A 13,978-nucleotide genomic window follows, 5' to 3' on the forward strand; every position below is an offset into this window, starting at 1 on the left:
CTGTGGTTGACCTGGAAATGAGTACTGGTGGCCACATTGATGTGATAAGGCTCTGTGCACACGGTGCAGATTCTGCTGCGGATCTGCAGGTGATGTACAGTACCATTATTGGCTATGTAAAAAAAAAAAAACGCAGTGCACATGCTGCGGATTTTCCTGCGCGGATTTCGTGCAGAATAAAAAAAGCAGCATGTCACTTCTTTTGTGCGGTTTTGCTGCAGTTTTCCACCTGCTCCATTCTACAAATCCGCAGGTGGAAAACCACACAAAAACGGCAGTAATTCCACACAAAAAATGCACTAAATCCGCAGGAAAATTGCAGGTCATTTGACCTGCTGATTTAGTAAAATCTGCGCGGGAGAATCCGCACCGTGTGCACATAGCCTTAAGGAAGACTATGGGTAAATCTCAGGATACCATCTCTGTGTTTGATGTCACTGATGACATCACAACCAGCACCTTAACAATGGATGAAATGGCTGATGACATCATTTAATTCGACCTGACTGGATGTCAAGAGTGATGTCATCACAGTGAGCGCACACAAGTGTGAGTATATAGAAGGCTCCACTAGTGACATCACCACGACTGTGAGTAATCAATGGTGACCTCACTTTCCCTGTGATGTCATAATAAATGGGCATGAAAGGCAGCATGACTTATTTCAGTTACAACAGATAGTGTTACTGATGACATCACAACATTCTGTTTAAAGTGTCTCTGAAATCTCGAATACGTCTATAACTGATGATATCACAATGGAGACCAAAACTGGGGGTTTCATAATGGTGCAAACAATGACATCTCAATGAGAACAGCAACTATAAATGGTCTTAGGCTAGTTTCACATTAGCGTTTTTTTGCGCAGCGCATCGGGCGCATAAAAAACGCAAAGAAAAACGCAAAACAAACGCGCGGTTTTTTAACGTCATGCGCACGCTGATGTGTAAAAAAAACGCAGCGTTGTTTGCGTTTTACATGCGTTTTTGCATGCGTTGGCGTTTTTTATGCGCATGCGTTTTTAAGTGTGACGTTTTTTCCATTGTCTAGAGAACATTCTAGACTTGTTTCACTCAAAAACGCATGCGTAAAAAAACGCAACCGTGCGCAAGACCATGCGCACGCATGCGTTACCATAGACTTCAATGTGTTGTTTTTGCGCATTCCGTGCGCAAGCGTGCGCATGCGTTTTTTTGCCGAGACAGGGCGCACCAAAAAATCCAACATGTTGCGTCTGGCGCACCTGGCGCAAAAGACAAAAAAACGCATGCGCACGAAAACGCAAGTGTGCGCAAAAACATGCGCACGTCATGTTAAACATAGGTGCGCAGTGCGCATGCGCACGGGTGCGCACGATGCGCTGCGCACAAAAGCGCAAATGTGAAACCAGCCTTATTGATGACATCACACTGCTACATTCAGTGACATCACTGACCTCCTAATGAGTAAATTATGATACTGATGACATCACTGCTACATTCAGTGACATTACTGACCTACTAATGAGTACAGTAACTGTAAATTATGTTACTGATGACATCACTGCTACGTTCAGTGACATCACTGACCTCCTAATGAGTAAATGATGATACTGATGAAATCACTGCTACATTCAGTGACATCACTGACCTCCTAATGAGTGCAGTAACTGTAAATGATGTTACTGATGACATCACTGCTACATTCAGTGACATCACTGACCTAATGAGTAAATGATGATACTGATGACATCACTGCTACATTCAGTGACATCACTGACCTTCTAATGAGTACAGTAACTGTAAATGATGTTACTGATGACATCACTGCTACATTCAGTGACATCACTGACCTCCTAATGAGTAAATGATGATACTGATGACATCACTGTTACATTCAGTGACATCACTGACCTCCTAATGAGTACAGTAACTGTAAATGATGTTACTGATGACATCACACTGATACGTTCAGTGACATCACTGACACCTTGATTACAGCAATAGTAAGCAATTTTTCTGATGACATCATACAGATGACATAACGGCTTGGACCATCACTGTAGAGGGCATGGGTGACGTCAGAATGGCATGTGTGACTGGTGACATTACTTAGTAGTATTTGTGGCTTCACCACTAGTGATGATGTGATGATGTCATTGATGACCATATATTGAGTTCCTCCAGAATATGTGACGACTGACATCATAGTGAGTCATACCTGTCATGATCCAAGGTGGATCTGACAAGTAAATGGACAAAGTGAACTTTTTTTCCTTTGGCTTAGTGCCAAAGTGGGTTGATTGCCCTTGGTGGCCATTAGAATTATTACATGTGGTGTCGTTTGTTCTAAGTTGCCCTGGTGGTGGTGAATGGTATTACACTTTAGTTTTAATGTGCACGTATTACAAATCAGGTGTGAGGCTCTATAAAAGAGTTTCAGGTGTGTTTGATGCACGTCTTATTTAAATTTGCCCCACTGGAGGCGGTGTATCCAGGGTCACGCGTGTCATGGGTTCACCTTGCGGTACTCGCTGCGTCCAGACACACGTGTGACCGTGACAATACCCTAGTGATGATGTCATTGATGACAGCACTGTGAGATCCTCCATTGCATGTGATTCTGCTGATGACCTCATCACTTAGACCCCTGGTGCTGATGTCACAAAATAGCACTACACAGTTCAGAATCTTGTCCTTTCCTCAGGTCCAAAGGGCAGAGGATCCCGGCAGGGAAGCCAAGGAGAAGAAATGGCACCACAGCCATCCCAGAGCCCGTTCATACGTGAGGAGTCCCTGAAGGTGAGACATGATACTTCCACCATGTTCTCCAAGTTCCAAAAATGATCATTTATTGCCTGATCAGCAACACCAAATGCTACAAGGAGGAACATGGCCTCCCATTCTGGAGCTGGGCATAGACAGTATTGGAACCCACATAGGTCTTATAGGATCCCCTATACAGGGGATCCATGGTCACTTTGGAGGCTGGAGTGCCCCTTTAAGTAAAGTTCATCCCCAGGCCTGGAAAGAAGAACAAGACCGACTGAAGGATGAGGAACGTCTCAAGCAGGAGAAGAAAAATGCTAAGGGTGGTAAATCTGGAGGCAAGAAACGCAGAGGAAGCAAAGAGAGACCAGAGTCCTCGCGTCAGCGATCCCTCAGCGCTCAGAAGAAGAACGCCAAGGAGAAGGACAAAGAGGAGGAGCCGAATGGCCCCATGGCTGCCACCGTGCCATCTACTGTGCCGCAGGACCCTCCTAAGAATGTGTATGAAGTAAGTGTTGTGTCCTGGTGGGTTGTCTGTTCTGGAGGAGGTTCCTGTGTCCTGGCCCTGGCCATATCCTGGGGACCACTGTGACGGTGTGGCCGTCCTGCATTTATTTGATTGTGGGTTTTTGATTCTTCACTCAGTTCATCGGTTATGACACTGGAGACGATCTTATCCAGGTGTCGGGGGGCTGTCGCTGCCTCTTCCCCACAGATGGAGGCCAAATTCAGGTGGAGCACACACAGTTCGAGAAAGGTAAGGTGACCTGAGATGACAAAGGCTGAGAGGGACCCCAGTGATCTCGAGGACTGGTGGAGTGCGGGGGGTCACACTCATTCTCCTGCGCGCTTCCTTCTACCCTGATCAGTGAGGGTCCGAGCTGTCGGACCGCCATCCTGACTTTTCTGATGGCTGTAAAGCCCCTTCGGTCCGGTGATTTATCCTCATCGCTGTTTTTGTAGGTTCCAACTACGTGAAAGTGAAGATACTAAAGGACGGCCATGAATTCCTGGTGCATGTTGTGAATCCAAGGAAGGCGCCCCGTGGTGGTCAGGAAGAGTGCGGTCAGCACCATGGTACAGTCCTGTAATAGCCATATAATGTACCGGAGCAGATACCGGAGCAGGCGCTGACACTATGACCTCTTCTGCAGGGAGTCGGGCGTTGGAGAGTCCGGGCCTCAGCGAGTTTGGGTCATTTTCAGCCACTTTTCACAGTGGGATCCGGCTATCACTGAGCCACTACGGCCCCTCCGGACGTGGACCAGGTAATTGGACCTTTGAGAAGGCGGCTCAGTTTACTTCCTGCTGAGCTTGTCTGCATTAAACACTGCAAGCAGAACTGCAGTGTAAAGCATGGAGGAGGAAGATAGAGGTAGGACTTTGACCCTCAGCATGGGATGGCTTGGAGTGATGAGTTTCACATCTGGATATGATGGTGCTATTAGTAATGGGGAGACTTCTGTAGGACTCCCGTAGACTCCTGCAGATACTGCAGCGGAGCTGGAGTCACCAGTCATGGTGGGGTCCTGATGAAGCAGACCCTGGTGACTCCAGTGTCCAGGGTGTGACCACAGCAGCCGGACATCTGCTTTACTTTTTGTATTGGCTCCTGATATGTACTGATGTTGCTCCTGGCACAGAGGAGAAAGATCCAGAACTGGAGGCCATGCTGACGTTCCCGTCCGTCCACACGCCCAGCGTCATCCCAGCACCCCCACCTCAGCCTCCCCCACCTTCCTCTGGGAAAGTGCACAAGTCCCCCCGAGGAAAATCCCCCCGAGCTGCCCGAGTGAAGACGCCCCAGGTCCCAACGGTGGAGGAGACGCTGAAGACCCCAGAGGTGAAGGTGAGGACGTGCCCCTTGCAAGACTGAGCAGTGTCCACCGGAACCACTGGTGACTCCGCTGTCCTTTGTTTAGGTTCATCCAGTCACTCCACCAGAGACACCAGCCGCAAAACCAGTGCAAGTCCCGGCAGTGCAGGCGCTGAATTTCTCCTACCCCACTGGACTAATGCTGACCTTCACGGAGGACCCAACCACAGGTGAGGAGACCTGACTGATGAAGGCACACTGCGCCCGCCACCCATCATACCCCACACTGCAGAGTGCTGTAATAACCCCTCCACCCCACACTGCAGAGTGCTGTAATAACCCTCCACCCCACACTGCAGAGTGCTGTAATAACCCCTCCACCCCACACTGCAGAGTGCTGTAATAACCCTCCACCCCACACTGCAGAGTGCTGTAATAACCCCTCCACCCCACACTGCAGAGTGCTGTAATAACCCTCCACCCCACACTGCAGAGTGCTGTAATAACCCCTCCACCCCACACTGCAGAGTGCTGTAATAACCCCTCCACCCCACACTGCAGAGTGCTGTAATAACCCCTCCACCCCACACTGCAGAGTGCTGTAATAACCCCTCCACCCCACACTGCAGAGTGCTGTAATAACCCCTCCACCCCACACTGCAGAGTGCTGTAATAACCCCTCCACCCCACACTGCAGAGTGCTGTAATAACCCCTCCACCCCACACTGCAGAGTGCTGTAATAACCCCTCCACCCCACACTGCAGAGTGCTGTAATAACCCCTCCACCCCACACTGCAGAGTGCTGTAATAACCCCTCCACCCCACACTGCAGAGTGCTGTAATAACCCCTCCACCCCACACTGCAGAGTGCTGTAATAACCCCTCCACCCCACACTGCAGAGTGCTGTAATAACCCCTCCACCCCACACTGCAGAGTGCTGTAATAACCCCTCCACCCCACACTGCAGAGTGCTGTAATAACCCCTCCACCCCACACTGCAGAGTGCTGTAATAACCCCTCCACCCCACACTGCAGAGTGCTGTAATAACCCCTCCACCCCACACTGCAGAGTGCTGTAATAACCCCTCCACCCCACACTGCAGAGTGCTGTAATAACCCCTCCACCCCACACTGCAGAGTGCTGTAATAACCCCTCCACCCCACACTGCAGAGTGCTGTAATAACCCCTCCACCCCACACTGCAGAGTGCTGTAATAACCCCTCCACCCCACACTGCAGAGTGCTGTAATAACCCCTCCACCCCACACTGCAGAGTGCTGTAATAACCCCTCCACCCCACACTGCAGAGTGCTGTAATAACCCCTCCACCCCACACTGCAGAGTGCTGTAATAACCCCTCCACCCCACACTGCAGAGTGCTGTAATAACCCCTCCACCCCACACTGCAGAGTGCTGTAATAACCCCTCCACCCCACACTGCAGAGTGCTGTAATAACCCCTCCACCCCACACTGCAGAGTGCTGTAATAACCCTTCCACCCCACACTGCAGAGTGCTGTAATAGCCCCTCCACCCCACACTGCAGAGTGCTGTAATAGCAGCCAGACCGGTCCGAGATTGCTTGTCCGACAAAGTTTCCCTGTGAAAGTGAGGAACGCCCATGTATACAGAATCAGTCAGATAGCGGAGAGCTTGGAGACGACTCGTGTCATCACAGCTGAGGGGACGGTCATCAGGAGCCTACTGGATGGACGCACCCAGGTACGATAACACGTGTGTAATAAATGTCACAGACGTCGTCGTCTCGTGCGATGCTTGCTCCTGACATAACGTCTATTCCATGATTCATGTGTCCAGATCCTTCTACCTGACGGAACCGTAATCCAGAGTCCTGATTCTGGTCCAGTCATGGATCCTCGTGCCCCCCAGTACATACCAACAGAAGCAACAGAGACCCCCAGGCCGGACTCCCAACCAGCGCCTATAGAGGACCCCAAAGAGTTCACCTCTGAGGCCAGAAAAGGTAGGAGAAGGGAAGCCGGTTATCAGCTATAGTCAGGAGCCATACAAATTTAATGATCTGACGGATAGCCCCCTGGCCTGCACGCTTCTAATGATCTGACGGATAGCCCCCCCCGGCCTGCACGCTTCTAATGATCTGACGGATAGCCCCCCTGGCCTGCACGCTTCTAATGATCTGACGGATAGCCCCCCCGGCCTGCACGCTTCTAATGATCTGACGGATAGCCCCCCTGGCCTGCACGCTTCTAATGATCTGACGGATAGCCCCCTGGCCTGCAGGCTTCTAATGATCTGACGGATAGCCCCCTGGCCTGCAGGCTTCTAATGATCTGACGGATAGCCCCCTGGCCTGCACGCTTCTAATGATCTGACGGATAGCCCCCTGGCCTGCATGCTTCTAATGATCTGACGGATAGCCCCCCTGGCCTGCGCTCTTCTAATGATCTGACGGATAGCCCCCCTGGCCTGCACGCTTCTAATGATCTGACGGATAGCCCCCCTGGCCTACACGCTTCTAATGATCTGACGGATAGCCCCCCTGGCCTGCACGCTTCTAATGATCTGACGGATAGCCCCCCTGGCCTGCACGCTTCTAATGATCTGACGGATAGCCCCCCTAGCCTGCAAGCTTCTAATGATCTGACGGATAGCCCCCCTGGCCTGCACGCTTCTAATGATCTGACAGCTAGCCCCCCCCCCCGGCCTGCATGCTTCTAATGATCTGACGGATAGCCCCCCTGGCCTGTACGCTTCTAATATACTGACGGATAGCCCCCCTGACCGGCACGCTTCTAATATACTGATGGATAGCCCCCCTGGCCTGCACGCTTCTAATATACTGACGGATAGCCCCCCTGGCCTGCACGCTTCTAATATACTGACGGATAGCCCCCCTGACCGGCACGCTTCTAATATACTGATGGATAGCCCCCCTGGCCTGCACGCTTCTAATATACTGACGGATAGCCCCCCTGACCGGCACGCTTCTAATATACTGATGGATAGCCCCCTGGCCTGCATGCTTCTAATGATCTGACGGATAGCCCCCCTGGCCTGCGCTCTTCTAATATACTGATGGATAGCCCCCCTGACCGGCATGCTTCTAATATACTGATGGATAGCCCCCTGGCCTGCATGCTTCTAATGATCTGACGGATAGCCCCCCTGGCCTGCATGCTTCTAATATACTGATGGATAGCCCCCCTGGCCTGCACGCTTCTAATGATCTGACGGATAGCCCCTCTTGCCTGCGCTCTTCTAATGATCTGACGGATAGCCCCCCTTGCCTGCGCTCTTCTAATGATCTGACGGATAGCCCCCCTGGCCTGCGCTCTTCTAATATACTGATGGATAGCCCCCCTGACCGGCACGCTTCTAATATACTGATGGATAGCCCCCCTGGCCTGCACGCTTCTAATGATCTGACGGATAGCCCCCCTGGCCTGCACGCTTCTAATGATCTGACGGATAGCCCCCCTGGCCTGCACGCTTCTAATGATCTGACGGATAGTCCCCCTGGCCTGCGCTCTTCTAATGATCTGACGGATAGTCACCTTGGCCGGAACACTTCTAGTGACTCTAACTATGTTTACAGGTAAAGGTGGACACAATGCAGTGCCATCACCGTCCAAGTCTGAGGCGGCGGACCCCCCTGCTCCTCCTGACTTGTTGCCTACTACTCCAGTAATCCCTGTGGTTAATCCTGGCACCTGGATCACAACCACACCGTCTGGGAAGCAGATTGGGACGCGAGGTTCTGAGAGACTGGACCTGAAGCCCCTGCTGCTCAGCAGAGCCACGGACCCCGTGACCGGAGCGGTAAGTCACTAGTGCCGGGCTCTGCCGCCGGCGCACCGGTCACCATGTACGTGTAATGTCTGTATACTACAGGTGATGACCACCAGAGACGATCAGGTGGTGACGGTCATGCAGGAGGATGGGACGGTGATCGCAGAACATGCAGATGGCACCAGGATTACCACTTATTACCAGGACATGGACGTGCCGCTTCCCGGAGATCATGAGGAGACAGGTAACCCGTCAGTGTGTGCACATGGTGACCGGGGTGAGGACCTCCATGATAGGGTGTGGATATTAATGAGAACTGTACACGACCACCGTCATCTCCTCTGAGGTGGATGGGGCACATTACACAAATGCTCATCTCATAGCCGGACTGCGCAATAAATGCAACGCGCCAACGATACAGTCCGCACTCGCTGCAGCATTGGACAGTCACAAGGAAAATGCAAAAAAGGAGGCAAAGCCACCGACCACCACTGCAGGCGCGCGGGACAGCGTCGTGATCAAGCGTCTGCTGAATGCAGGAAATAAACGGGTCTTGTTCCAGCTCCTGAAAAAATCTCTTCAGTCTTTATTAATCCATATAAAACAATCCATGTGGTAAAGGTATTCAGCTTTGATAAAGATCGTTACAGAGCGAAACGCGTCGCTCAGTTCCCTGTGTTGGCATTCCCAGAGGAGCACCTTCCCGCATGCATTGTTTTATATGGATTAATAAAGACTGAAGACATTTTTTTCAAGAGCTGGAACAAGACCCCTTTCTTTCCTACAAGGTGAATGCGCCATCAGGTGACCCGCGCAGCACCGCGGCCGAGAAGTGCGTCAGAGACGAGCAGCCGAGGTCGCCATGCTGCCATCATTCTGCTCAGGACATCGCTGCCATGTTCGCAGAGCGATCTCAGTCTGAGGTTTCTGCTGCCTCCTGACATCCCACATTTTTCGGATACTTGTTGCGGAGTCCTTACTATCCGCCCTTCCCCCTCCTCCTACCATAATCCAGAATTACTGTGTTTTATTGTTATGATTGATCCCCCGGACATTACAGCCAAAACCACAAACCACAATGAAAATAACATCATCCTGAGACGGGCGCTGTACGGCGGCCTGATCACATGAGACAACAATGTGTGATGGGACGCAGCTCCGCAGAGAGAGAGAGATCCCCCAAATATCTCAAGTCAATGCCAAGACCCCCTCCCCCACAACATCATTAACATCCCACCGTCCCGTCATCCAAATCAATATTCCTTCCAGAGCGTGGACCATGAATATATAAATATCAGACTGACACGACCATCCATCATCCATCCGAGAAGTCCTCAGAGAGGGGAGATCCATCATAGACCCGGCTCCACCGCCCCCATATCTCTCACAAGCCCCCGACCACTAACCGCAGAGCAGCTGGCAGCAAACACATGTAATACCGCAGCTCCCAAACTGCGCATGATCTCACCGCGGCGCTGCTCCTGCCTGAACCCATAACCAGAGGTTACTGGTATACCGGGGGTGACATCGTATCTTTGGTCCAGTATACCGGGGGGGGGTGACATTGTATCATTAGTCCGGTATACCGGGGGTGACATTGTATCATTAGTCCGGTATACCGGGGGGTGACATTGTATCATTAGTCCGGTATACCGGGGGTGACATTGTATCATTAGTCCGGTATACCGGGGGTGACATTGTATCATTAGTCCGGTATACCGGGGGGTGACATTGTATCATTAGTCCGGTATATCGGGGGGGGGTGACATTGTATCATTAGTCCGGTATATCGGGGGGGGTAACATTGTATCATTAGTCCGGTATACCGGGGGTGACATTGTATCATTAGTCCGGTATACCGGAGGGGTGACATTGTATCATTAGTCCGGTATACCGGGGGTGACATTGTATCATTAGTCCGGTATACCGGGGGTGACATTGTATCATTAGTCCGGTATACCGGGGGGTGACATTGTATCATTAGTCCGGTATATCGGGGGGGGGGTGACATTGTATCATTAGTCCGGTATATCGGGGGGGGTAACATTGTATCATTAGTCCGGTATACCGGGGGTGACATTGTATCATTAGTCCGGTATACCGGGGGGTGACATTGTATCATTAGTCCGGTATACCGGGGGGTGACATTGTATCATTAGTCCGGTATATCGGGGGGGGTGACATTGTATCATTAGTCCGGTATATCGGGGGGGTGACATTGTATCATTAGTCCGGTATATCGGGGGGGGGTGACATTGTATCATTAGTCCGGTATATAGGGGGTGACAGTGTATCATTAGTCCGGTATATCGGGGGGGGTGACATTGTATCATTAGTCCGGTATATCGGGGGGGGTGACATTGTATCATTAGTCCGGTATATCGGGGGGTGACATTGTATCATTAGTCCGGTATATCGGGGGGTGACATTGTATCATTAGTCCGGTATATCGGGGGGGGTGACATTGTATCATTAGTCCGGTATACCGGGGGGGTGACATTGTATCATTAGTCCAGTATACCGGGGGTGACATTGTATCATTAGTCCGGTATATAGGGGGTGACATTGTATCATTAGTCCGGTATATAGGGGGTGACATTGTATCATTAGTCCGGTATATAGGGGGTGACATTGTATCATTAGTCCGGTATATAGGGGGTGACATTGTATCATTAGTCCGGTATACCGGGGGGGTGACAGTGTATCATTAGTCCGGTATACCGGGGGGGTGACTGTGTATCATTAGTCCGGTATACCGGGGGGGTGACATTGTATCATTAGTCCGGTATACCTACGGGTCGCCATGTAGGGTGTGACGGGTGGAGTCTTTTTATCCTCAGGAGAAAAACCTCAAAGTGTCTCAGAGAAAGTGAAGTTTATTCGGGTTGAGAAGTCGGATTTTATCACCATCGTCGTGAACTGTGAGGAGAAGACATGTCGTGCTGTGTCCGGAGATGGCACCGAGGTCGTGGCCGGACCACACGGGTGCTATCAGGTGAGTGTCCTATCCGCTGTGATGAGGACCAGTGTATTATATCATCGGAGTGCCCGCCGGACCACGAGTAGGTGAAATCATCGGTGTCCCAGGATATCTCCGAAGTGTCCATCACTTGGGATGTTAGATACTCCATGGAGATACATCTGGAGGAGATCACCTCCAGGTCACCCCAGTGATTTCTCTCTTATGTTACATGTGATGAGATTTTCCCACCGTCTTCCGGCTGTCTGTCCATCAACCATGAAGGAAAAGCCATCTACTCACCCAGATCCATGGCGTGGGAGTTCCCCAGGGAAGATCTGCCCCCAGCAAGTTACGTTATGTCCCACACCCAGAACGTCATCTCCGAGGTGCTGGATCCTGAGGGCAATCTCTTCCAGGTAATCGCCTAGCTGTCTCTCAGGAGATCCACGGCCCAGGATATACATATACAGGAGCTTCTCACAAAGTTAGAATATCATCTAACAGTGAATTTATCTCAGTTCTTCAATACAGACAGTGACTCTCTATTCTATAGAGTCATTACACACAGAGTGATCTATTTCAGGTGTTTATTTCTGGTAATATTGGTGATTATGGCTTACAGCCAATGAAAACCCAAAAGTCATTATCTCAGTAAATTAGAATAATTAGCAATAAACACATGTAAAGGCTCCTAAGCGTTTATAAAGGTCCCTTAGTCTGTTTCAGTAGCTCCACAATCATGGGGAAGACTGCTGACCTGACAGATGTCCAGAAGGCCGTCACTGACACACTCCACAAGGAGCGGAAGCCACAAAAGGTCATCGCTAAAGAAGCCGGCTGTTCACAGAGTGCTGTATCCAATAAGATTAATGGAAAGTGGAGTGGAAGGAAAAATTGTGGTAGAAAAAGGTGCACAAGCCACCGGGATAACCGCAGACTGGAAAGGATTGTTAAGAAAAGGCCATTCAGTAATGTGGGGGAGATTCACAAGGAGCGGACTGCTGTTGGAGTCATTGCTTCACACAACACACAGACGTCTCCAGGACATGGGCTACAAGTGTCACATTCCTTGTGTCAGCCACTCATGACCAATAGACAACGCCAGAAGCGTCTTACCTGGGCCAAGGAGAAGAAGAACCGGACTGTGGTCAGTGGTCCCAGAGTCTGGAGGAAGAGTGGAGAAGCCACAATCCAAGCTGCTGGAGGTCTAGTGTGAAGTCTCCACAGTCAGTGATGGTTTGGGGAGCCGTGTCATCTGCTGGTGTAGTTCCACTGTGTTTTACCAAGACCAAAGTCAGCGCAGCCGTCTACCAGGACATGTTAGAGCTCTTCATGCTTCCCTCTGCCGACAAGCTTTATGGAGATGGAAATGTCATTTTCCAGCAGGACTTGGCCCCTGTCCACACTGCCAAAAGTACCAATACCTGGTGTAGACACAACAGTATCACTAGGCTTGATTGGCAGCAAACTCCCCTGACCTTAACCCCATAGAGAATCTATGGAGTATTGTCAAGAGGAAGATGAGAGACACCAGACCCAACAATGTAGACGAGCTGAAGGCTGCTATCAAAGCAACCTGGGCTTCCATAACCCCTCAGCAGCGCCACAGGTTGATTGCCTCCATGCCACGCCGCATTGATGCAGGAATTGATGCACAAGGAGCCCCGGCCAAGTACTGAGTGCTGTGATAAAACACTCCGGGATCTCCTTTGCTGGGGTCAAAGGTCACGTGCGTTTAGCATGAAACTCAGGCGCAGAGCTTGGATTCGGGTATAACTGACCCTGGGTCAGGTTTATTAACGGTGAAAGCAATGCAAAAAGGAAATAAAACATAAAACAAATCCTTGCCTGTCCGGCACTAACTAAACAAGGTACAACCTAGCTACCAACTGGCGGGCTTCTCCCGTCCAGCCAAACCACAGTTGCCGTGGGCACTGCTTTCACTCACGTGTGTCTCTCACACAGACAGGCTCTCTGTGTTCCCAGGCTGAGACACTCACACAACCACCTGGCATCCTTTTATATCCGCCTCCCATTATTCATTAGTCACCAGGTGCGATACTGACCAGACTAGGCCACATAGGAAAGGAATCTGGGCGAGATATACCTGCCCTCATCCACTATTCCCACATGATTCTCACATATCCCCCCCTCTGCTCAGACCACTCCGATCAAGCAATGACACCCGCCAAACAGTGCACTCGGGACAGGGCATCTGCATTCCCCATCTGTACCCCTGGGCGGTGCTCCACCGTAAAAGTGTAGGCCTGCAGGGCAAGGAACCACCGGGTCACCCGGCTATTCCGTTCCTTGTTCAAGTGCATCCACTTGAGAGGGGCATGGTCAGTGATCAGCCTGAACTTTCGGCCCACCAGGTAATATTTGAGGGCCTCTAGAGCCCACTTAATGGTGAGGCACTCTTTTTCTACGACTGCATACCTTTGCTCGTGTTTATTCAGCTTCCTGCTGAGATAGAGGACTGGGTGTTCCACTCCGTCCCTCACTTGTGAGAGTACGCCCCCGATACCGGTATCAGAGGCATCCGTTTGTACCACAAACTCGCTGCAGAAGTCCGGAGTCACCAGTACGGGCTGAGAGCAAAGTGCCCGTTTTAGGCTATGGAAGGCTTCTTGAGCCGCTAAACTCCATTTAATCATGACGGAGTCTTTCCCTTTTGTAAG

General features: G+C 50.9%; 1 protein-coding gene across 2 annotated transcripts in view; it reads left to right on the top strand.

The window, feature by feature from the left end:
• Positions 1-13,978, top strand: part of SPAG17 (sperm associated antigen 17) — a 346,460-nt gene that overhangs the window by 313,592 nt on the left and 18,890 nt on the right. For both annotated transcript variants that reach the window (XM_073551016.1, XM_073551017.1), the window contains exons 19-31: positions 2,686-2,780; positions 3,001-3,255; positions 3,393-3,504; positions 3,711-3,824; positions 3,902-4,015; positions 4,391-4,596; positions 4,670-4,793; positions 6,111-6,286; positions 6,383-6,548; positions 8,142-8,365; positions 8,438-8,579; positions 11,176-11,330; positions 11,537-11,713. In XM_073551016.1, coding sequence (XP_073407117.1) covers positions 2,686-2,780; positions 3,001-3,255; positions 3,393-3,504; positions 3,711-3,824; positions 3,902-4,015; positions 4,391-4,596; positions 4,670-4,793; positions 6,111-6,286; positions 6,383-6,548; positions 8,142-8,365; positions 8,438-8,579; positions 11,176-11,330; positions 11,537-11,713 — 2,060 coding nt within the window. The remainder of the gene's footprint in view (positions 1-2,685; positions 2,781-3,000; positions 3,256-3,392; positions 3,505-3,710; positions 3,825-3,901; positions 4,016-4,390; positions 4,597-4,669; positions 4,794-6,110; positions 6,287-6,382; positions 6,549-8,141; positions 8,366-8,437; positions 8,580-11,175; positions 11,331-11,536; positions 11,714-13,978) is intronic.

The sequence above is a fragment of the Dendrobates tinctorius genome, unplaced genomic scaffold (genome assembly GCF_039654945.1).
Source record: "Dendrobates tinctorius isolate UK_male_01 unplaced genomic scaffold, ASM3965494v1 ptg000172l, whole genome shotgun sequence".
Classification (NCBI taxonomy): domain Eukaryota; kingdom Metazoa; phylum Chordata; class Amphibia; order Anura; family Dendrobatidae; genus Dendrobates; species Dendrobates tinctorius.